The sequence below is a fragment of the Dromiciops gliroides genome, chromosome 5 (genome assembly GCF_019393635.1).
Source record: "Dromiciops gliroides isolate mDroGli1 chromosome 5, mDroGli1.pri, whole genome shotgun sequence".
NCBI classification, from domain to species: Eukaryota; Metazoa; Chordata; class Mammalia; order Microbiotheria; family Microbiotheriidae; genus Dromiciops; species Dromiciops gliroides.
Window position 1 is genome coordinate 177,168,121 of NC_057865.1, and position 24,599 is coordinate 177,192,719.

The 24,599-nt window shown below is 37.8% G+C and overlaps 1 protein-coding gene across 3 annotated transcripts in view; it reads left to right on the top strand.

Moving 5' to 3' along the window:
* BCAT1 (branched chain amino acid transaminase 1) overlaps nt 1–24,599 on the top strand; it is a 90,976-nt gene that overhangs the window by 24,524 nt on the left and 41,853 nt on the right. For all 3 annotated transcript variants that reach the window (XR_006353285.1, XM_043967126.1, XM_043967127.1), the window contains exons 3-6: nt 1,265–1,465; nt 8,042–8,152; nt 14,175–14,294; nt 22,268–22,431. Coding sequence is in view for 2 of the 3 variants with exons in the window: in XM_043967126.1 (XP_043823061.1) it covers nt 1,265–1,465; nt 8,042–8,152; nt 14,175–14,294; nt 22,268–22,431 (596 nt within the window). In the remaining variant the exon portion in view is untranslated. The remainder of the gene's footprint in view (nt 1–1,264; nt 1,466–8,041; nt 8,153–14,174; nt 14,295–22,267; nt 22,432–24,599) is intronic.

Below are 24,599 nucleotides of genomic sequence, written 5' to 3' on the forward strand. Positions count from 1 at the left end.
GCTCATACAAGATGACCAACTGACCCATGAAATAATGTTTCTTGTTGCTTTCAAGTATACAATAAAACCAATTCTACCAACTCCTTTATTTCCCTCTCCAAGTAGAATTTGAGAATGATTTTTCCATTTAGCTGCAATTTCCTTCATTCAACTGCTTTATTTAGCATCTGAATGACTCAGTGAATAGAGTGCTGGACCTGGAGTCAGAAAGATATGAATTCAAATCCAACTTCAAACACTGACTGTATTGACCTGGTCAAATCACTGACTTTTGTCTTCCTCAATTGTAAAATGGGGGAAAAATGGCATATACCTTTCAAGGGTTTGTGAGGATCAAATGGGATAATATTATTAAAGTGCTTAGCATGGTACCTGGCACATAGAAGGCTCTTAATAAATTCCTTTTCATACCTTCCTTCCTTCCTTCCTTCCTTCCTTCCTTCCTTCCTTCCTTCCTTCCTTCCTTCCTTCCTTCCTTCTTTCCTTCCTTCCTTCCTTCCTTCCTTCCTTCCTTCCTTCCTTCCTTCCTTCCTTCCTTCCTTCCTTCCTTCCTTCCTTCCTTCCTTCCTTTCTTCCTTCCTTTCTTCTTTCCAATGAGAATTTAAAAGTACTTAGTTTCTCTAGTAACATGCCATTTCGCTGGTCATTGGACAAAGATTTCACATTTGAAGTATTAACAGTGAAATTTGTTTATATAATAAAAAATGATGTAATTCCTAGGACTTTCTGTCTCCTTTCCTGCCATTTTATTGCTGTCATAACAGAAACAATTGGAGATGCATATGGTTGAGGAGCATCTTGTATTGTACTTTGTTTCATGGATTGCCATGGCCAAAGAATTAGTCCTCAAGAGTCTACTGATCCCAAGCCTCTAAATCTTTATGTAGGCTTGTCCTCAGAAAGCCGGTTTAGTTTTCTCTTACTGTTTTATTCAATAGCCATGATTTTATTTGTATGGTTACCTCCTTTAATGATGCAGATCACACCCCTTCTCAAGTTTCTGTGGATTAAAAATCATTACCTATTGGTCAAACTTCGGTTTGATACTTACAATTTATATTCTTCTGGAATAGGCTTTTATCCCATGATGATGCACTCAAGTAGAACTTTACATGAATCCATATACACAATACATTTATACTGTATCAGCTACAAATTTGCCAAGACTAGGTACAAATCTTATTACTTTTTTTCCCCCAGAAAATTCTGATGCTAAAAGTAATGATGCTAGAAACTTAATTAATTAATTTATTTTTTCTTTTAGGCTAAAGATCTAATCATCACACAAGCCACCATTTTAAAAGAAAAACCAGATCCAAATAATCTCGTATTTGGGACTGTTTTCACGGATCACATGTTGACAGTGGAATGGTCTTTGAATTTTGGATGGGAAAAGCCCCAAATTAAGCCTCTTGAGAACCTTTCATTACATCCTGGCTCATCAGCTCTTCACTATGCAGTGGAAGTAAGTAATATATTCCCTCTGACATGTATATTTAACTTTCTTTTCTTTTTTTTCTTCTTTTTGTGGGACAATGAGGGTTAAGTGACTTGCCCAGGGTCACACAGCTAGTAAGTGTCAAGTGTCCAAGACTGGATTTGAACTCAGGTCCTCCTGAATCCAGGGCCAGTTTTTTATCCACTATACCACCTAGCTGCCCCTGAACTTTATTTTTGGTGCATTGCATGCACATCCTAAAATAGCTTTTGTGAAATAGGTTTTTTTAAAAAATATCATTTTAATTTTATGACATTCATTAGGGGAATTTCTTATGCTTAACGTCATTTTTTATAGACAAATTTAGGAGGAAGCCATTATATATTCTTTAGATAATTGCATATTTTATAAAGAGAGACTGAAAGAATAATTGAATGCAAATAGAAAGGTAATTTCATAGAGAAATTTTCCTAACCAAAAGTGAGTAATTAACATTTTACATGTCATTTAGCCTTTCAGTCTGTTACTACTGTGGGAAAAAACAGAGTCAAATAGTATGGTTGGCTTTCAAAGTGAGCTGGATACTTTTATGACTAGTAATAACATTTACAGTTATGAATGTTAAAAGAGGCATTGAATTTAATGCCTTTCTTCAGGCATAAGTTTATAAGTCTCTAAGTATAAGGGTTTGAGAAGAATTTTTCTCTTCCCTATTTCATTGTGGCACAGTTGAGTGTGTGTTTGTGTGTGTGTGTGTGTGTGTGTGTGAGTGTATTATGTTTTCATACATTATCTCCCCTGAAATAACATATTGGAAATGGTGAAGAAAAAATTTTGCCCAAATATTTGGGAAAGGGGAAAGAAACTAGTACAAGGCAATTGAATATCAGGTAGTTGGCCCATTGAGAAAGGAAATATTCTCCACTTCTTTTATTTGACTTTTAATAGGAATCCCAAATTAGAGAGTAGGAGCCTTCCTACCAGCTGTTGGGTTAAACTAAGGTATCCATTCACTGACTCAGTTGCCTACCCTGTATAGAGTCTACTTTCACTGCTAGCAACTCTGATCCCAGACATGATCTTGAATGACTCTGGAAAATTTTTGCTGTCTAGTATATCAACATAATATTAGTCTAATCATATGGGGAATTGATGGAAAAAGGGGAACAGGTTGATTCTCATCTCTGGGATTGTGCATAGGCTTTCCCCTATGTCTAGAAGATATTCCTTCTTTACCATCACTTACTTTCCTTCAAAACAGCTAAAATATCTCCTGCATGAGCCCATTCCAGTTTCCCAAAGCTCTTAGTTCCTCATCCTCTAAATTGCCTTGTACTAATTTTCCATATAGTTTATCTTAACTGTGTAATTTAAGATTCTAAATGTAGATTCTAATCTATTCCCCCAGTTTTGGGGGGAAACTGACTAAAATCACTGATAAAATGAGTTTAGGTTTTTAAGGGTTTATTGGAAAATAGAAAGAAAAAGATTGAGAAACAGAATTCCAACAGCCTGGCATTCCTATCTTTCCTCAAATTTCCTGTGAAGTCCTTTGCTGCCACCACCACCAAGTCAGGAACCCAAAAGCTCAAGAGCTCTCCGCGCAGGCTCCCTTTCCTCCTTCCTGTCTCCTCCCAGAAAATAGGAGGCTCCTCAAGTTGATTGGCTGGTAGCCTTGATAGACAGCACCCATGAGCAAATGTCATTTCCTGACGCCAAGGAAAAGCCACAATGCCTCTGAGGCATTTCCTCATGGTGGAGCTTTCCCACAGCAAGTCTCCAGTAGGTGGCATCATTCCAATCATTACATACCTTTACATGTACATGTTGTCTTTTTTATAGAATGTATGCTCCTTGACAATAGAGACTCTTTCATTATTGTTTTTGTATATCTAGGGCCTAGTGCAGTGTCCGGTATATAATAAGTACTTAATAAATTTTGGTTCATCTATTGGTGAGTCAATAAGATACTAATTATGCTTTAATGAGTCAAAATGTTTTTTTTTGAAAAAACTTAGTTCAAAACCAGAACTCATTTTCCCCCAATAAACCCTCTCCTCTTCCTAACTTATATATTATTGTTGATGGCACCACCATCTTTCCAGTGTGAGATTTAAAATTGGATATTAGATCATAAATCTCCCCTCTTTAACCTTTCCCTTAATTTATCTCCTAGACTAGTAAATGGAAGAAGCTTCTGGTTTTCTAGTTAGAGCTTTTATTGTATGGTAGTTACCAGGTGATGTTGATTAGAGGGATAGGAAAGTAGAAATACAATACAAATCATCTTAAGTCTAAGCTTAGTCTATATTCCGTATAAAACTCACCAAAAGCCCAAGGCTACCTTTGGGGAGAGGGAGAGAGAGACTGTGTCAAGCGCGTGCTGCTGCTAACCGCGAGCCGAGCTGAGTCGAACTCCAGTCAGCGTCTGTGCAGCGCAGTCCGGAGACCAGCAGAGCAGGAAAAAGAAGCCACTTCCCTTCTCTCCTTGCCTTTTAAGCTCGCACCCCGAAAGTCGAGTGCTTAGCAGGCAGTCTGGCATGCGTAGCTCATGCCGTTGGTCTCCTGCCCGAAAGGGTGGTCCTTCAAAAACTGGCGTTTTTCAGTTATCCTAACCGACTGTTAAACAACTTTCATTTTTTTTTTTTTACCACACCAGTTACCCAGGGCTCACAACCTAGGTCTTATCCTGGACTCTTCACTCTCTCTCACTTCTGATTTATAATTTGTTATCACATCCTGTTGATTCTACCTTCATAACATCTTTCTTATACTCCCATTTCTTTCCTCTGACATTGCCTTAACCTTGTTTTACCTATACACCTCATACCTATATATGATTTCAGTAGGCTTCTGGTTGTTCTCCTTGACTCAAGTCTCTTACTGGTACAGAGTGATCTTCCTAAAACACAGATATGCCCATGTCTACCCTTAATTAATAAATTCAAATGTCTCCCTGTTGTCTCCAGTATAAAATATAGAATCAGCTCTGTTTTGCATTCAATATTTTTCACAACCTTGCTCTTTCCTACCTTTCCAGTCATCTTACCCCTTGCTCCCTTCTATGTACTCTATTATCCAGTGATATTGGTTTCCTTTAGAAAAGATAGACCACTTCACAACTCCATGCATTTTCTATATGCCATGATCTGTTCTTGGCTGTTCTCCGTGGCTAGAATTCTCTCCTATCTTATCTTTACTCCTGACTTCCTTTAAGTCTCAGCTAAAATCTCACCTTCTGCAAGAATTCTTTCCTGATCCTCCTTACTGCTAATGCCTTATCTCTGAAATTGTATTCAATTTATTCTGTATATATCTTGTTTTTACATAGTTGTTTGTGTGTTGTTTTCCTTATTGGTCTATGATCTTTTTGAGAGCAGAGACTGTTTTTGCTCTTCTTTGTATCCCTAATACTTAGTGTAGTGTCTATCACATAGCAGATGTTTAATAGATTCTTATTGATTAAAGTGTAAAACAAATATTCCCTCTTTTCCTAATATGATTTGACATAGTTTTAGAAATGCCATTTATAGCAACACACAAAGAGAAAGAAAATTTAAAAGTAAGCATTGAAAAAGAGTAGGAAAAATTATCCCTATTTATAGAAGATGGTTTACTTAGAAAACCTAGAGAAGCAACTAATTGAAAGGATTGATAGTAAAATATTAGTAAAATAGCAGGAAATAAAAATCTACAATAATTACCAACATATTTGCACAATACTAACAGACAATAAGGAGAAAATGATATAGAGAGAAATTCTATTTCAAATATTCCTGGGACCCTTACAATATAGTTCCCCCCAAATGCTTTCAGTTTCAAGACACTCTGTTTTTTTGCGTGTATGTGTGTGTGTGTGTGCATGTGTGTGTGTTCGTTTTTGTTTGTTTGTTTGTCTTTGTTTTTGTTTTGTGGGGCAATGGAGGTTAAGTGACTTGCCCAAGGTCACACAGCTAGTAAATGTCAAATGTCTGAGGCAGGATCTGAGCTCAGGTCCTCCTGACTCTAGGGCCAGTGCTTTATCCATTGCGCCACCTAGCTGCCCCTCAAGACACTCTTTGTATCAAAACCTTTGCCTATGTGTTCTCTCAAAGACCAAACTGGAAAATACATGAATAATAAAATAGACTAGATGGGGGGGAGGGGTAACTCTCTTCCTTCTCCATATACAAATGGGGTTCTCATAGCTTCCTAGGATGCCAGTGACAAAGAGATTTTTTTGTTACCTGGACATGTCATATATACCAATGTTTTTTTCAGAGTGGGAACATTTGTCTCCTAAGTTGGTGCATATAGCTTCCCCATAGAACTGCTAATATTATCCTATGAGATGCTTGCTTTGATGAACTGCCATTTGCTGTTGGCAATTAGTTGCCACTGTCATTTGTTGTTTCTCAATTGAATTGCTGCAGGTAGGGAGTCTTTCTTCTTTAATGGAAGTATTCATAACTCTTTTGTGAGTCAGACCCAAAGCAATACCTAGTCATCACAGCAAGAGTCCTTTATTACAAGTGTGTTTTTTAAATACATTAAATATAAAATAAAATGTAAAGCGTCAATTAAATGTAACCTATATTTATTCTACAGAAAGAAAAAATAAATCTTTAAAGAAGCTTTGTGATTTCATAACACATTTCCTCTCTCTATTTAAAATTATATTACCCAAGGTCAGAAAGGCAGACAATCAAGAGGAAATACTTAATCTTAGCTTGAGAGCACTTTGCTTACCTAGGTTTCGTTTTTCATGCCCCAAGTTGAATGTGTTGGTTCATAGTCAGGGAGATATTTTGAGTCAGTACAACCTAGCAATCTTGTTAATAGGTAGCTCTGAATAGACGAAACCCATATGCTCACAAAGGGAAGTATAAGCCCAATTGAGATGCCCAGTATCCACCAATAGATCAATTTCCAGAAGAGACGATGAATCCAGTGAATATTAAAGACATAGTACCCAGGAAAAAACAGTTAAGAATAGTGTGATTATATTGAGGACATCACTAACTCTGAAGCAATCATAAATGTGGTTTGCCCTGGCAGTCCATATTCCTTGTCCACATATGTCCTTTATGTATGTGTTCTCTATATGTATGCTCTGGCCAAATATATTCCTGGCATATTCCTCTTTATGTGTGATTCTTGGCCACACACATTTCTTTATGTGTGTGTCCTCAATATTTTTTGGTGTATTGTTTTCTTTTTGTAATCTTCCCTACTAGTGGTATGACCAGGAAAAGTGTATGCTATGCACACAGGGCAATCTTCTTGTCACTTCTTTTGTTATACTGTTTGATTAAATATCTTTTCTGGAACTAATGTACCCTTTGAATGACTGGTAAAGTAAACATATTAATGAGGGTTACATTCTAGAATAGAAGATTATATAACAAAAGATGTATGTTCTCTCTCTCTCTCTCTCTTTCTCTCTGTATTTATCGGAGTGTTAAGTAAATGGTTATTTGAAGAGCTAATATGTCATCACTGTGAGTGGCTCAATTGGTGTAAATGGAAGCATATTGGTAGAGACTCCAGAGGCATAGCGGTAAACTGGGAGATTAGGAGAGAGTAAAATCCAAGAATGCGGGACAGCCAGTGCAGAGGCACAGATGGAAGATTTAGTAATGTATCTGAGAAGAGATATCAAGGATAAGTGAAAGGCCTGAGCCTCACTTTGGCCAACAGGTTTAACCTATTCTTCCTTATCAGAGCTATTAATAAATATCCAAATTATCAAGTTATATCACCTTCTCTACTTTATTAGGCCCACTCATGAATGGAGTTAGCATGACATGGTAGGCAGAATGCTGGACCTGGTGTCAAGATAATTTTGGAGAGGTCACTTAAACTCTCTGGGCTTCAGGTCCTTTATCTGTAAAGTAAGTAGTTTGATGATTACTTTTTTTTTTTTTTTTGACGATGACTTCTAAGGTCCCTTTAAATGATCCTCTCTATTCCTTGAGGCTAGAGACCTGGTCTTCTCTAGCTTTCTACCACACAGCATTGTGGTCTTGCATGTATTAGGCACTCAGTGCATGTTCATTGTTGCATCTTATGTACGGCTCTGTAGTATGATATCATCATTAGACAGAAAGGAAAAATAGAGAACTTAGGTAAGTGACAGAATAGCTTTTTCTCTCCTTGAATGTGATGGGAATAATAGTGACTTCTTTCCTGCACCAGTTTTTATTGGCCAGATTTTATGAATGCTATGCTTAGACATAATAGGCAGCTAGGTGACACAGTGGAAAGAGTGCTGGGTCTGGAGTCAGGAAATGAGTTTCAGATCCACCCTCAACTGGCTGTGTGACCTCTAGGCAAGTCACTTAATCCTGTTTGTGTCTGTTCCCCACCTATAAAATGAACTAGAGAAGGGCATGGCAAACAACTCCAGTATCTTTGCCCATAAAACTCCAACTGGGGTCATGAAGGAATAGGACATGACTGAAAAACAACACACTTAGATATAATTGTTCCCTCTTTAAGACAAAGGCAATTTTAAATACACAAGGAGACATGAAACCTGGAGAAGTCAGTCCTTTGATGTCAGGGGCTCTTTTTACTAGTCATAATTGATAAGAGATTTTCAAAATTTTCTTTAAACTCTAGTTATTTGAAGGAATGAAGGCATACCGAGGAGTAGATGAAAAAATCCGTCTGTTTCGACCAGGCCTCAACATGGACAGGATGCTTCGATCTGCAGCAAGAGTAACTTTGCCTGTACGTAAGTCAAGCAGTTTATGGTTCTTTTTATTTAAGGAGTTCCCAGTGCACTATTAGAAATAAATTTTCATGAATTTGGATTAAATGTGTGATTGTAGGGAACTATCAAGATGAATTGTGGTTCTAAATAGTTTGGGTGTTGTTTCTTACCTGCTTCTTTCTCAAAAAAGTGACTGCTAAAAAGCTTCAGGAGGTGCATTTATTCCATTTGGTAAGTGTACGATAAGAGACAGTATGCCTGAGTGTATAGTGAACTAGCCTGAGAGGAAGGAAGACAGGTTCAAATCATGACATTTTGTGACCCTAAGCGAGTCTAAGTAACTTAGTCTCTTTATGCCTTGGGTAACTTTATTTTTTTTAATAGTTGAAATTCTTACTTTTCTTATCTGTAAGACAATTGGGGAGAGTTTTTGTGTTTCCTATTGATTTTGAAAGAGAGTTAAAAAAACAGCAAAAATAAAACAAAAAGGAAAAAAAATCCTATCCAATCTAAAGAATTACACAGAAGTGCCAGAAAGTTTTGGCAAGCAGCCATTGATTTTAGTCGAGAATGATAATGAAAAGAAGGGGATTGTGAGGAATGAAAGGCTGCTCAATATGCAGGTGTCCTCTGGGTTCCTTAAGATATGTCTACATGGGGCAGCTAGGTGGCACAGTGGATAAAGCACTGGCCCTGGATTCAGGAGTACCTGAGTTCAAATCCGGCCTCAGACACTTGACACTTAATAGCTGTGTGACGCTGGGCAAGTCACGTAACCCTCATTGCCCTACAAAAAAAAAAAAAAAGATATGTCTTCACAGCTTGCTAAGACTTTAAGTTTCAGAGAAGGTAGCTACCTGCACTGGGGGAGGGAGTTTCTTCTTTTAGCAGTTCCCCACACCAATTAAATCACAGATCTTGTCCTTTTCTTTCAGTGATTAGTATTTGTGTTTGTATATGTGTGGGTTCATGAGAGTAAATGAGGAGAAAGAACCAGACCAGAAGTCAGTAAGTGTTCAGTTTCTAGCTCAGCCACTTAATAGATATGGATGATCTTGGATAAATCTCTTAGCCTTATATACACATCATTTTACCAATATATAAAATAAAGGTATTTAACTAAATGACTTCTAAGCTTCCTTCAAACTCTAACATACTGTATCCATTATGTATGAGAAAGAAATTAGTTTAAGGGGGCAGCTAGGTGCCACAGTGGCCCTGGATTCAGGAGGACTGGAGTTCAAATCTGGCCTCAGATACTTGACACTTACTAGCTGTTTGACCTTGGGCAAGTCACCTAACACTCATTGCCCCCCCCCAAAAAAGAAATTAGTTTAAATCTAAAAGAAATACTACTAAAATATGTTTAAAGTATTGAAAAGAAAAAAAATGATGCTCAGAAAATGTAACTCCTTTTTCAGGATATTGATTGCTGTTCACCCTAATAAACATGTTATAAGTCTTAAATTATTTAAATTTTTTCCCAAAGTTGTGTAGACTGAAACATTTTAAAATGACCCGATGAATAAATTGGAATCTGGGCCTTTCTTTACTAGTAAGCTGAATTCATTATAAGATTACTTGAAGATATCTAAGGCAGTAGTCTTCCTTAATGGATTTCTAACTCTTATTGAGTAGTGAAGAGATCCCTTTGCTATAAACTGGGGGAAATGGAACCATCCTATAATTAAGAATTCCTTAGATTTATCAGTAAGTTCTATCTACAACCCAGATTAATTTAGCTCAGTATACTTCCTGAGAAAACAGTAGTTGGACCCAAACAGGCAAACTTCCTTTAGCAGCTTCTGATCTTTGCCTTCAGGGCTGCATGGGAACTCTAAGTAATATCCTGAAATTGGAAAATAAACTTATACTTGGAACCCTTGACATCATATACTTCTTTCTCTATGCATTCTCTCTCTCTCTCTCTCTCTCTCTCTCTCTCTCTCTCTCTCTCTCTCTCTCGGGGGCAATGAGGGTTAAGTGACTTGCCCAGGGTCACACAGCTAGTAAGTGTCAAGTGTCTGAGGCCAGATTTGAACTCAGGTACTCCTGACTCCAGGGCCGGTGCTCTATCCACTGTGCCACCTAGCTGCCCCCTATACATATTCTCTTTATGCTTATTCTGTCTACATGGATATGTAACTTGTGTCCCCTTAAAATGTAAGCTCCATGATAATAGGGACTATTTCACTTTTTGTTTTGAATTCCCAGCATGTAGCAAAATGTCTGGCATAAAGGAAGAGCCTAATAAAGAAGTGCATCTATGGGTTAACTGACCAATATCTTTGCAAAAAGATGTTTTTATGTGCCAGATAAATTATTCCAGTCATCTTAGTTCAGCAGCAGCCACTTATTAAATGCCTAGTGTGATGCTGTGTTTTTACCCTCTCCAGGCTACTCCCTGAGCTCCAAATGTTGCAGAGTAGTTACTAGTATGAATTGGTGGAGGGAGTTTCAAAAGGGAAAATTACATTAGTGAAATCATCCAAACAAAAAAAGAAAGACAAGTGCCAAGTACTTTGTACAGCAAGGACAAACATGGAGCAGTCCCTGCCCTCCAAGAATCTACATTCTACTGCAAGGAGACAAGGTGTACACAGAGAAATAAGCACAAAATAACAGGAAAAGGGGAAGGGAGGAGAACACATCCTAATAAGAAGAGTGAGACTGTAAAATGGTTTAAGATCTGTGGAAGGGATATTTTGGTTGGTTTATTTGGTAAAACAGTCTAAGATTTGTGGAAAATATGTTAAACTAGCAAAAAAGTTATGATGATATTTCTGGAAGAAGCCATGAGTGTGGCTTCTATAGTCTAGATGTCTTCTTCCCAAACCTATTAGTACTAACTACTGCCCCCAGTTATTCCGTGTTTATTTTAAATATATTTTCTTTTTTCTTTTTTTTTAATTTCAGCAACAAACATTTATTTTCCATTTACATGTAAGGGTAGTTTTCAACATTCATTTTCATAAGATTTAGAGTTCCAAATTTTTCTCCCTTCCTCTCTCCCTTTCTTCCCCCCTCCACAAGATCGCAATCAGGTTATATATGTACAATCTACAAGTGTTCTTTTTATCAGTTCTTTCTATAGGGGTGCATAGTAAGCTTCCTCATTAGTCCCTTGGGATTGTCTTGGATCATTGCACTGCTGAGAGTAGTTAAGTCATTCACAATTGCTCACTGAACAATACTGCTGTCAGTATGCACAGTGTCCTCCCAGCTCTGCTCACTTTACTTTACATTGATGTTCATTAGTCTTTCAAGGTTTTTCGGGGATCATCCTGTTTTTTATTTCCTGTAGCACAAGACCATTCCACTACAATCATATAACACAGCTTTTCCCATCATTCTTCAATTGATGGACATTCCCTTGATTCTCAATTCTTAGCCTCCACCAAGATCTGCTATAAATATTTTTTGTACAATTTTCCCCCTTTTCTCTTTCTCATGATTACTATTGTTAACTCTTTCCCTTCCATCCTATTCCCTTCCCCGTAATATTTATTCTATTATCCATCTTCTTTCATCCTATCACTCTTCAAAAGGGATTTGCTTCTGTCTGTCCCCTCCCCCCACTCTGCCCTTCCTTCTTTTGCCCCTCTCTCTTTATCCCCTTCCCCTAATATTTTCCTGCAGGGTTAGAGAGATTATTCCACCCAATTGAGTGTGTACATTATTCCCTTCTTGAGCCAATTCTAATGAGATTGAGGTCTTTGAGCCAATCTTGATGAGTGTTAGCTCATTTACTGCCCAGATTAAATAGATTACTCCACCCAGTTGGTGTGTCTGTTAGTCCCTCCTTGAGGCAGCTCTGATGAGTTTAAGGTCTTTGAGCCTTTTCTGATGAGTGTAAAATTCATTTACTGCCCTGCTCCTCTCCCATCTCTTCCCCCACTCCATAAGCCTTTTCCTGTTACTTTCATGTAGGATTTCACTTCTGCCCTTTCCCCTCCCCCAGTGAATTCCCTTTATCCCTCAATTTAACCCTAAAGATGTTATCATCTAGCTAAGTGACACAGTGGACAAATCATCACCCCTGGACCCAGGGGGATCCCAGGCAAAACCTGGCCTCAGGTACAAGACAATTGCCCACTGTATGACCCCAAGTATGTCCCCCAGCTCCAATTTTTTATGGTTCTCTAGGGTCTTGTATTTGAATGTCAAATTTGCCATTCAGTTCAGGTCTTTTCATCACAAATATCTGAAAGTCTTTTTCATTAAAGTCCCATTTTTTCCATTGAAAGATAATGCTGAGTTTTGCTGGGTAGGTAATTCTTGGTTGTAATCCCATTTCCTTTGCCCTTTGGAATGTCATATTCCATGCCCTCCGGTCCTTTAATGTAGAAGCTGCTAGATCTTGTGCTATCCTGATTGGGGCTCCACAGTACTTGAATTCTTTCTTTTTGGCAGCTTGCAATATTTTCTCCTTGACCTGAGAGCTCTAGAATTTGGCCATAATATTCCTAGGAGTGTTCCTTTTGGGATCTCTTTCTGGAGGTGATCAGTGGATTCTTTAAATTTCTATTTTAGCTTCTGCTTCGAGAATTTCAGGGCAATTTTCCCTGAGAATATCTTGGAAGATGGTGTCTAAACTCTTTCATTGATCATGGTTTTCAGGTAGACCAATAATTTTCAAATGACCTTCCTGGACCTATTTTCCAGGTCAGCAGTTTTTCCCAGAAGATATTTCACATTGCCCTCTATTTTTTTATTCATTTGGATTTGCTTTACTGTGTCTTGGTTTCTCATAAAGTCACTGGCTTCCATTTGTTCAATCCTAATTCTTAGGCAATTATTTTCATTGGAGAGCTTTTGTACCTCCTTTTCCATTTGGCCAATTTGACCTTTCAAGCTGTTGACTTTTTTCTCATGTCTTTCCCGCATCACCCTCATTTCTCTTTCCATTTTTTCCTCTACCTCTCTAACTTTATCTTCAAAGTCCTTTTTGAGCACCTCTATGGCCTGAGACCAATTCATATTTTTCTTGGAAGCTTTAGATATAGGGGCCCTGATGTTGACATCTTCCTCTGAGGGTGTCCCTTAGTCTTCCTTGTTACTGAAGAAACTTTCTATGGTCCTCATCTTTCTCTGTCGGCTCATCTTGCCTTTCTTTTACTTGACTTTTAGCTCCTTAAAGTGGGGCACTATTTCCAGGCTGCAGTATCCCAAGCTTAAGAAGTCCCAGGTGGTATGATTTAAGGAGAATCAGGTTCTTCACTCACCTGGCCTGTTCCCTGGTCCTTAGTTGACCCCAGACCAACTTGCTAATCAACCAGCTTTGTGTGTTGTGGTTGTCAGCTCTGATGAGCCTGTGCCCCTCCCCCACCTGGGCCACTGCTACTCGAGCCTACCTCCTGGTTCTCAGGAGGGGTGTAAAATCCAAGTTCTGCCTTAGCACCAGCATAGACCCCTGTAGTCTCCCCCCTGCCCAGGGCTCAGCCCACTCACCAGACTGTGAGCTTAGTTTCAGACAACACTGGTGCTTCAGCTGATTCAGAGGCTCTGGGGGTCTCCTTCTCTGGTGATGCCTTCCTGGGACTGGATCTGTGTCAAGGTGACTGTGGGATTGGGCTCAACTCCTGTATCAGCACAGCAGCTCCCTCCTTCTGACCTTCCAACATGTTCTTGGTTAGAAGATGATTTGAACATTTTCTGTGAGTTTTGCTGCTCCGGGCATTTTCCTTTGGTGTTTGGATGTCTTTTGGAGCAATCGTGTCATGAGTTCGATCGTGTCTTAAATATATTTTCATATATACATACACACCTATACCTATACATACGTGGGTACATGTGTACATACATACATATTTACATACACACACGCCACACACACAGAATTTTCTCCTAGTAGAATGTAAGCTCCTTATTGGCAGGGACTGTTTTTGTTTTTGCTGCTCTTATTTTGTCTTTTATCCTCACTATTTAGCTTAATGCCAAGTACATAGAAGGGCTTAATAAAGCCTTGCTTAATTGAATGCCCATGAGAAAATTCTGACCTTTTTTTCCCTGACCTTATTTGGCTTCTCATCCTTTTAGGAATTTGACAAGGAAGAACTTTTAAAGTGCATACAAGAACTTGTGAGAGTGGATCAGGAATGGGTTCCATACTCAACATCAGCCAGCCTCTATATTCGCCCTACTCTTATTGGAACTGAGGTATGCCATAAGTGTTTGGGGCATATTTAGTATGTGTATATGAATTTCATTCCCCCCCCCCGCCCCGTATCAAACTTTAGTCTCTTGATTCAGTTCATAATTTGAAATATACAACCACCTTAACATCCCATCAACAGATATTTGTTCTTATATTTATATAGCAATAGATGTGAAATTATTTTTCCTATGTGTATATACCTTTGTGGTCTCTGCTATCCAGGTACTTCCATTCTTTTTAGCAAGAGTCTGTAAACATATGTAATTAGGGACTATTTGAGCTCACCAGAGTGGGGAAGACAGTAACGGTTTTGAGTCAGGTGGAGAAGGAGACACCATGCACCCCTTCCAAACTGTGAGGCATAGTTGGAAGAAACAGTAGAGACCTGTGAGTTAAGGCTGTAAGACCTACTGGTACCAGTTTCTTTTCCTGAAATACCTGTGGTAGAAAGTACTAGCTAAAGGAATCTGAAAGAACTAAGGCCATGCAAGTCAAGGAGTAAGTTGTATAGAGTTTGGAAAGTGTGCTTCTACTTGTTCTTTCCACAGCAAGATAGCGGGCATTGGCAACTGAGTAAAACCCAGAGAGTTGGTAGACATGCCCTTAAAAGATTGCTTCCAGTTTTAGAGCTGATTATTGCATCATCCACACTTTAGGCAATTTAAAGACCTAAAACTGGGGCAATTTGAGCAGTTTGTTGAAACTATTTAATAAATTTGCAGAAAAATACTACCATTATTTAGACAGTTTGTGGTAAAAGTAACACATCCTCCTCTCCAATCCTCCCTGCCCCCCAACTACCGCAATGTAACAACCCTGCATTTGCTTGCTAGAAGATCTGCTTTTCATCTCTCATGCTGGTATAAGTGGTGAGACACTGAAAATTAACTGTGATTATGATTCATTTCATGCACTTGTGTTCACAATGTAATTTGAATTAGAAGGGCCCACTTAAAAATTTGATATTTGATTTCATATGTTCACGAGTCTCAGAGATCATATTTTAGTCATTTATAGTTTTATCATTTTTGCTCAATATGAAAACAAAAGATGGGAAGCTGGGGGCAGGGCAGAAAAAGCCACATTTTGATCATGGATCCACATGTTTGCCCCAAGCTTTCCTGGTGTCACGCTGGTTCTCCCCAGACTTCCATGCCAAATAAAATATGATTAAAGCTTGTCTGGTGCAATGAAAATGAATGACCTGCTGCTAGTGCAGAATCTTTATCTGACTTTTCAGAAGTCAAATAAATCAGGTAGGATTAAAGAAAATTTAATTGTGTAACAATGCCAGTAAGAAGGCAAGGGAGGAGAAAACTTTTTTTTTTTTAAATTATTATTATTATTTTTTTTTAGTGAGGCAATTGGGGTTAAGTGACTTGCCCAGGGTCACACAGCTAGTAAGTGTTAAGTGTCTGAGGCTGGATTTGAACTCAGGTACTCCTGCATCCAGGGCCGGTGCTCTATCCACTGTGCCACCTAGCTGCCCCAAAACTTTTTAAAAAATGGAAAATGTACACATTGTTATTGCAAGTGTTGGAGTACAAGACTGGACAGCTTGTTACCAATTTGATTTAACCATGGTGACAAAAAAGTTACTTATTTTCTGTCTACACATCTTCCTAATCTACACACTACAATGAAATGTATCATTTTTCATCTGTCTCTTAAAGAAGCAACTCTTGGATTCTTCCCTTTCCTTCAGTTAAGTATCCCAGCACTTGAAAGATGTGTGATTGTGGCACATGTTTGACATTTATCCGCCTTATTTTTATTTTCTGAATCTGTAAAGTGGTGATAACAGTATTTACATGCTCTAATTCACAGGGCTATTGTGAGCAAAGTGTTTTGGAAACATTTTTTTTTTTAAGCCCTATAGAATTGTGTAATAAATGCATAAATCCCAATGCTTCACTAAAATCGCGACTTTACTGCTTGAAACTGACTTTTTTCCTTTCTGGCAGTCACAAACTTTTCCATGTATTTAATCTCCACATCTAGTATACATTATTTAATCATCAGTGCTACTTCAATTGTAATGTAGGAATAATCATTATTCATATTCTAGTCAATGAACATTTAATGAGCACTTACATGTTTATGCTAATTTAAAATTTGCCAAGAGATTTACATTCATTATCTCACTTGATGAGCCCCTGTGCATTAGGCGTTATTATTTGAATTTTATAGATGAAAATTGAGTTTCAGAGATATTAAGTTTGCCCAGGATCACCTTGCTGGTAACTATGTGAGGTAAGATTAGACCAGATTTTCTTTACTCTAAGGCTATTATTGTATCCACTATTCCTTCCTCCATCCATCCAAACATCTGACTTGATTTTTTCACTGAATCTTAGAGTTGTATGGCACCCTGAAGACTATTTAATACATACCAATATCATGAATTTTGTCTACAGAATCTCTGACAAGTTGCAACCTAGCCTCTGCTAGATAATTTCCAATGATGGCAAATTCAGTATGTGATGAGACATCTAGTCCTTTTCCCCTTTTAATTAACTTCGTTAAGAAAAATGTCCTCCATTAAGGCAAAATCTGCCTTTCTGAAACTTTTATATGTTAGCCAGTGTCAAGCTGAGCAAAGCTTTTTAATGCTTTATTATAACTTAAAACTGCTCTCAGACTTTTGGGACAGTTTATGTAATCTTTCCATGTGACAACTTTTCACACCTGAAATCCCATCAACTATCTCATATTCTCTACAAATTTAAAGAGGTTTAATATCCCTACTTCCTTCAACTGTGACGTGGCATGGTTCCAAGATTCTTCACCATCCTGAGCCACTCTCTTCTGGATGTCCTGCCATTTCTACAATAGTATTTGTTGAGTTTCAATGCGCGTGCATGTGCACACACGCGCGTGCGTGCGCACACACACACACACACACACACACAGAGCCTTCCTCAGTCTTTATCATTTGAACTTTATTCTTGACCCAACTATATAATCTTTTTATATTTGAGAATTTGCTTTTTAGAATCTAATTGCCAAACTTTTCATTGAACCCTATTAGATTCATTATTTTGGTTTTAACACAGTGTTTTAGCAAGAAAATTAACATCCCTTATAATTACTGTGCTACTTTCTTTTCTTCTTGTTATATCTTAATACTGGATTCCCTTGGCTTTCATGGTTCCCATGTAGTCTTCCAATCTTATTATTATTTTCTATTTTCTTTAATATTTTTATTTTTTGTGTTCCAAATCTGTTTTCTTTTTTCATGTCATCTATTGATATGGATATTTTTCTCAGTTTCATGTCCTAAGTTCTCTTCTGTCTTGTTTGGTTTGTTGGTTTCTTTTTTGAGAGCCCTGATTCCTGTCCTAATCTCCAAACTTATTTCTTCTTTTGAACCCTTCTGGACCTTTTTGTAGCTGCCCCATGGTTATTCATGGGAGTCTGGAGAAATTTGTTGAAGTTTCCTCCAGGAGATTTTTCAGTACTCTTTGTTTTCCTCCACAACCCTTATTCAGTACATTGATTCTTTTTCTCCTTTGTTACCTTACTTCTATTTTTTATTTTTTTTTGCAGGGCAATGAGGGTTAAGTGACTTGCTCAGGAACACACAACTAGTAAGTGTCAAGGTTGGATTTGAACTCAGGTCCTCCTGAATCCAGTGCTGGTGCTTTATCTACTGTGCCAACTAGCTGTCCCTATCTTGCTTTTAGTTATCATTCTCTAATAAATTTTTTTGTGATTACTGTTTGTACTTAAGCCTTTTAATAATCCCCTTTTTCTTTATATGAGATGGGGTACAAGGTATGGCTGGGCCTAGATATAGTATACTATAAGTTGGGGTCCTCACCTCAAGAGTTCAGTGTAACAGCTTTCTTGAGCCTATGTGAGTGGCTTCCCTCTTGGTTCTGTCAGCCTTGCCTTATGCATTTGGGTAGTTCCCTGTTTCCTCAAGTGGAAAAATATAAATTCCTTTGTTGGGCATTTGAAATCCTGCACAATCGGATGCCAGCCCACCTTTCTAGGCTTATTACCTCTATTACTTCTCTACATGTCCCAAAGTGGGAAGGAGAAATAATTTTTCTCAAAATTCCTTATGCATTTGGATCCTTAAGGCAAGCCATAGAGGAAAAAGAATGTTGCATAGCCAAAATAGTTTTAAAAGACATAAATACAACCTGACACTAACCCTCACCACTTTCTACCATCCTTTACCCTCCAATTTAGCTTATTATTATATTATGTTTAATTCATTTTCATAGGGACCCTGACCATGTCATTATAGTATCTTATGTACTGAAACTGGTTTAATGTTAGATAATTTGGTAACTGAAACTCACCGACTCCATGGAATTCAAAGAGTTGGACAGACCAGAAAAGAACTGTAAGAGAAAGAATAGATACTTTCAGTTTGTGGGAACCAGAAGAAGAAAAGACTCCTTTCATCACCTTGGTCCTACTTATTGTTGTTCCATTGAATTCAAGGCTTGCTTGTTCTAAATTTAGGAGAAATTTGATCAGTTTCAGTAAAACTCAAGAGTAATTAATTTTTTTCATAAGCAAGTCTGCAAAGTTAAATAGCTTGAGAGGCTATTGACTCAACACTTGGAAGAACAGTGAAACATGATTTGTGACTGTATATAGCTCTGCTTATAAAAAAAATGTCATTTAACATTTGCCACTAGGATTATTTAAAAAACACATTACTTATATTAGTGGACTTGATGTCAGGAGACCTTAGTTCAAACCCTATTTTAGATATTTGTTAAATGACTATGGCTAAAGTACTTTACCTCTCAAAGCCTCAGCTCCTCTGTAGATTGCTAGGTGGCACTGTGGGTAGAATATTGGGCCTTGAGTTAAGAAGATATGACTTCAAATCCAGCCTCAACCCCTTACTAGCTGTATCACTCTGGGCAAGTTGCTTTACCTCTGCCTCAGTTTCTTCTACTGTAAAATGGAGATATTAACACCTACCTTGAAGGGTTATTGTGAGGATCCAATGAAATCATGATTCTAAAGCACTTAGCACAGTACCTGGTACATAGCAAGCACTATATGAGTGCTAGTTATTATTGTTATCTATAAAATAAAGATAATAACACTTGTATTACCTGCTTCATTTGCAAACCTTAGAGTACTATATAATATGAGTTATTATTTTTGTTGTTGCTGCTCCTGCTGCTTTTGCTAGGTTTTCTGTGTATAGACTTATTGACTCAGATAATCCTTTCCATGCTCTCCCTACTACCATCTAGTGGACACCATTTTTGTTTAGATCATGACTTTAAGGTATACGAGCATCTGGCAAACTAATCAAGAAAATTTAATGCACATAAAAATATAAAATATTATAATAATTACTCGGAATGAAGTTTACCTTAGGGAATGTTTCTGAGTGCTGGCAATTGCTATTTATTTTTTTCAGATATTTTATTGCATATAGAGTATATACATTAATATAGAGAAAAGTCGCCACATTTATTTATATCTAATATCAACAAAACACTGCATTACAAACCTTGATAGCATTTTCACATAATTCATAGTTAAGTCAATTATTCATAACATGGTTTGTAAGTTGAGTCTTACAAAGTCTCATATCTAGAAGAGTCTGTAAAAACCATCTATTTCAAATTCCCTCATTTTACAGGTATATAAAAAGATCTGGCTCAGAGAAAACAATAATAGCCAGCACTTCACAAATATTATCTTCTTTTGTCCTCACAACAACCCTGAAAAATCAATGCTATCATGAGCCTCATTTTACAGATTTGAAAACTGAGGCAGAAAACAGTTGAGTGACTTGCCCAGAGTAACACAAATAGTAAATGTCTGACACCAGATTTGAAAGCAGGTCTTCCTGCCTTCAGGCCCAGTGCTCTATCTACTATGTTACCCAGCTACCAGCCAGAGAGCTTGTCACTTGTTTATGGTGATACAGAAATTAAGTCATAAAGCTGGGATTTGAACCCAGATTCAAATCATCTACAGGGAATTTAGAAAATAATTATTAAGTCTTTCTATAATTCTTCATAGCCTAGAATCTCTAAGTTCTCTGTAAATCTTAATTAGACATGGAAATTCTACTTTGAGTAAAGTAAATAACTTGTTTCTAGTTTAACTGACAGTTTAATGAAAGCCCATTGAGGTGACTTACACATGATATAACTGGCAATTTTATTAAAATTGGGAATGAAATTAAAAACAAACTACTTCTCAGAGTTAGCTATTGATTTTCACTGTGGCCAGACACACCTCGTTTTGTATATGCCTTCAGATTGTTTCATTATATTATGACATTAGGTTAGGACCACATTGAAGCTAATTTTCTATTTGTTCTAAATTACTATTTGTCCTTTAGAATGATGATGTCTAGGTCCATTTAAAACACACATTCACATGCAACCAACTTTATACAACCAACTCTATTATCTATGATAATGGAGACAACGGGGAAAACATGAATAATTGAAAGGCACAGAAAGGGGGGCAGCTAGATGGCACAGTGGATAAAGCACTGGCCCTGGATTCAGGAGGACCTGAGTTCAAATCTCCTCAGATGCTTGACACTTACTAGCTGTGTGACCCAGGGCAAGTCACTTAATCCTCATTACCCTGCCCCCCCCCAAATGCACAGAAAGTCCTCAATTTGTTTTTTTTTTGGGGGGGTGATCAATTCCATTTAGAATTTTAACAAGAAGCAAAGTAGACTTTGTTGGGTCTCATCTCTTTTTACTTTATCTACCTGTTTTTTATTATAGTTGCTTATGGCATGACACAGATCTGGTATAGACTGATCCTAGAAGTCAATCCAGGTGAAATAGAACAAGAGTTTGTTTTTACCACTCTACAGTGGGGGGTTCTCAACCGTGTGCACTCGCCTGTGTGTGTGTGTGTGTGTGTGTGTGTGTGTGTGATGGACCCTCTGGCAATCTGGTGAAGCCTATGGACTCCTTTCCAGAATGATGTTTTTTTAATGTATAAAATATAATACATAGCATGAGAAAGGAAACCAAAGCTTGATTAAAATAAAATTATACTTGTTTATCCATCCAAGTTCACAGACCCAATATTTGTCCACAGGTTCATGAATTCCAACTAATGAGCTTCTATTTTTTAGGGCACTTTCCCCCTTTCCAAATTTTTCTGTTGTCTAGAGCTTCACTAAGGATCTCTTTGTTTTTTAACATAACCTTTATATGGTAACTTTAAATCCTTCCCCTACAATGTGTACAACCACAATTTCTCTCTTAATTGCCTACTCCCCCCTCGCCCCCTTGCCCCAGGAAGCAGTCTGCACCTAATTACTTTTTTAGAAAAAATATTCTGGAGAGTTTTCCATGTTTTGTGTTATTTTGCAATTGCTTCACAGTAATTCTGGGAAATGGCCCTTAATATCTTTTTATATGGGATAGTATACTGATTAATGTGGCACTTGCTTGTCTCTGTGCCTTCCTTTGAAGATACTTTGGATTATTTTTCTTAAACTCTAGTGGAACATTCTGACTCTGTGATGTCTGGGAATCTGTGCTAAATGTATAATAGTATGGTGAGCATTTATTGCCACAATCCCACACATCTGCTAGAGATGTGAATGTGAACCTATAGTAGCCCTAAGTAGAATTAAACAGTATATTAAGTCCTGAGTAATTAAAGTTTGTCTACATTTACCACCTCACACCTTCAATATTTGACAGATAAGTAACAGCTAGGTTATCAAAATGCATTTGTATGGACTTTTTGACAATTTCCTTTTCATAACTACCCACTTCAGAGTCCTACAAACAGAAACACCTTCATGTTTCTGTTTCCAATCTTTCTGTCAAATCTTTCTTTGTTGATATGATTGATTATTCTGTGTATAATCCAACACTTCATAATAATTATGATAATTTTGGTGGATGGCCTGTTTTCAAAGTATAATAGAAAATTTTGGTTCTTAATTTTTACATGAAGTCCAGCTAAATCCATGACTTTTGTGTTTTTTTCTCTATCAAAGCCTTCCCTTGGAGTAAAGAAGCCAACAAAAGCCCTACTTTTTGTAATTCTGAGTCCTGTGGGACCTTACTTTTCAAGTGGAAGCTTTAAACCAGTATCTCTGTGGGCCAATCCGAAGTACGTAAGATCCTGGAAGGGTGGAACTGGGGACTACAAAATAGGAGGGTAAGATGACATTTAGATTACTGCATGATATGAAAGAATCCTTCCCTATTATTTAGTTACTTTTATTTGACTTCAGAAAGAATGCTCATCTACTCTCTGTAGTTTTCAGTGTTTTAAATTGACTAGGATGCTTAAGTGACAAATTATGCAAGTTGTTGGTATGGGAGGACAATTATAAATGATATACACCAGAACTTTTTTGAATCACTAAAATTAGAGATTGAATTAGCTGCTGCCATATGTCTGTTCTATTTTGCCATAGCAATTAGATGGGTTGAGAGAAGAGACCATCTGGTGTTTGGGGCTGAAGCTCCAAGCTGGCCCTAGTATTTTAGGAGTCATGTCTGGGGAAGGTGCCTGCTGCATTGACATGCTGTCTTCATTGTCACTGAATATAATCATACCTACTGCCAACTGGCTGAAGGATAGCCCTGCTTTGGCTCAGCCAGACTTTTCTGAGAATTCAATTCAGCAAGCATTAATTACCTACTGTGTGCCAGACAGGAGAGGCAGCGTGCCATACTAGATAGAGGGCTGGCCTCTATCAGGGAGACTTGGGTTCAAGTGCTGCTGCTGACACATACAAGCTATGTGATGCTCAGCAAGTCTCTTAACCTCCCTGAATTCCTGGCCATTCTCAAAGACTTTTGATTTGCAGAGTAGTTGGTAGACAGCATTGGTAGACAGAAATTCCTCACCAGATGCCAACTAAAGCCCAGGTCCGATTTCTAAAAAGTACTAGAATTTGTCCTGGGATGCTGGGAAGATAAGGACAAAAAAGAAAGTCTTTTCCACCAAGGAGCTTATATTCTACCAGAGGATACAACATGTGCACTTATAAATCAAAAGAAAATAATTTGAAGACAGAGAGAACCATGTAGCTGGTTATAGGATGATTTGAAAAATGTTCAGCAATTTCAGGAGTATGCTTGGCTGTGAGTTGTAAAATCTATGACCTGGGATCTAGGGAGTTGCCTGAGGCATGGAAGGGTTAAATGATTTGCCCAGGGTCTCACTGCTAGGACACATCAGAGGACAAATTTGAATCCAGGACTTTCTGACCCCAAGCTCAGCATTCTATCTACTGTGTCCTAGCTGCCTTAAATGTAATTTATTGATGTTAAGATGAAGGATCCATTGAAAGTATAAGCCAGCCTATACATGGGTGCTTGGGATCCTATTTATCCTGAGATATTCCTCAGAGCCTATAAAAAGTAATAATAATGATAACCAAACATTCATATAGTGCTTTAACATTTTCAGAGAACTACACACACACACACACACACACACACACACACACACACACACACACACACATTATTTGAGGAGTTTTCAGTTCTGACAGGTCTTAAGACTGACCTGAGGAGCTCTTGACCCGGGGTATATACTGTTTTCTACATAAGGACAAAGGGAGCTGGAATGTCTTACAAATGTGCCAGTTTAAGTTATGCAGACTCCAAGTACTTTTGAGTACCTTTAAGAAGTGCTCCTAAATTACTTACGAATGCATGCAAAAGTTGGTAAAATTCCTTTGGATTTCTATGGTTGCATTTAGAAATTCATTAGTCATTTTAGGTTTTTTTGTATCCATCGCTCCTGCTCCTCATTTTCAAGAGAAGGGGTCTAGTCTTACCAGACTGTTTTTATAGTTAGTCCTGTAAATATGAATGCACATCACACATCCAGGCCAAGAGCATCTGGGAAGGAAATAGAGTGACATCATGCTAGGACCTAAGAAAAGGCTCAGATTTTTGGTGTCCTGGAAGAATAGAGAACCTTGTGGACATTTCTGGATGTGAGAGAATGAATGAGACAGTCAGAACTGGTTTCTTCTTTTACTTACCTGTGACAAGGAATGATTTTGGAAATCTAGCAGCCATGATGTCATTTCATCCACATCAGCAGCGTCTTTCAGCAGTTGTTTCTTCTCACTATTAAATAGAAGGAACATCTGCATGGTGGTTATAAGACTCATTTTTGAGAGCCTTCATTCCTCACTAGTATTTATACTTTTTTATCCAAATAGAAAGAAGCATTAGTGGATTACTCTGATACCTTTTTTGTAGGATGAAAAGATAAATCCTTGGCGAACTCTTTCAAATGATTTTACTATGGCATACATCACAGACATTACTTTCACAATTGTGTTGGATTAATAATGCCAA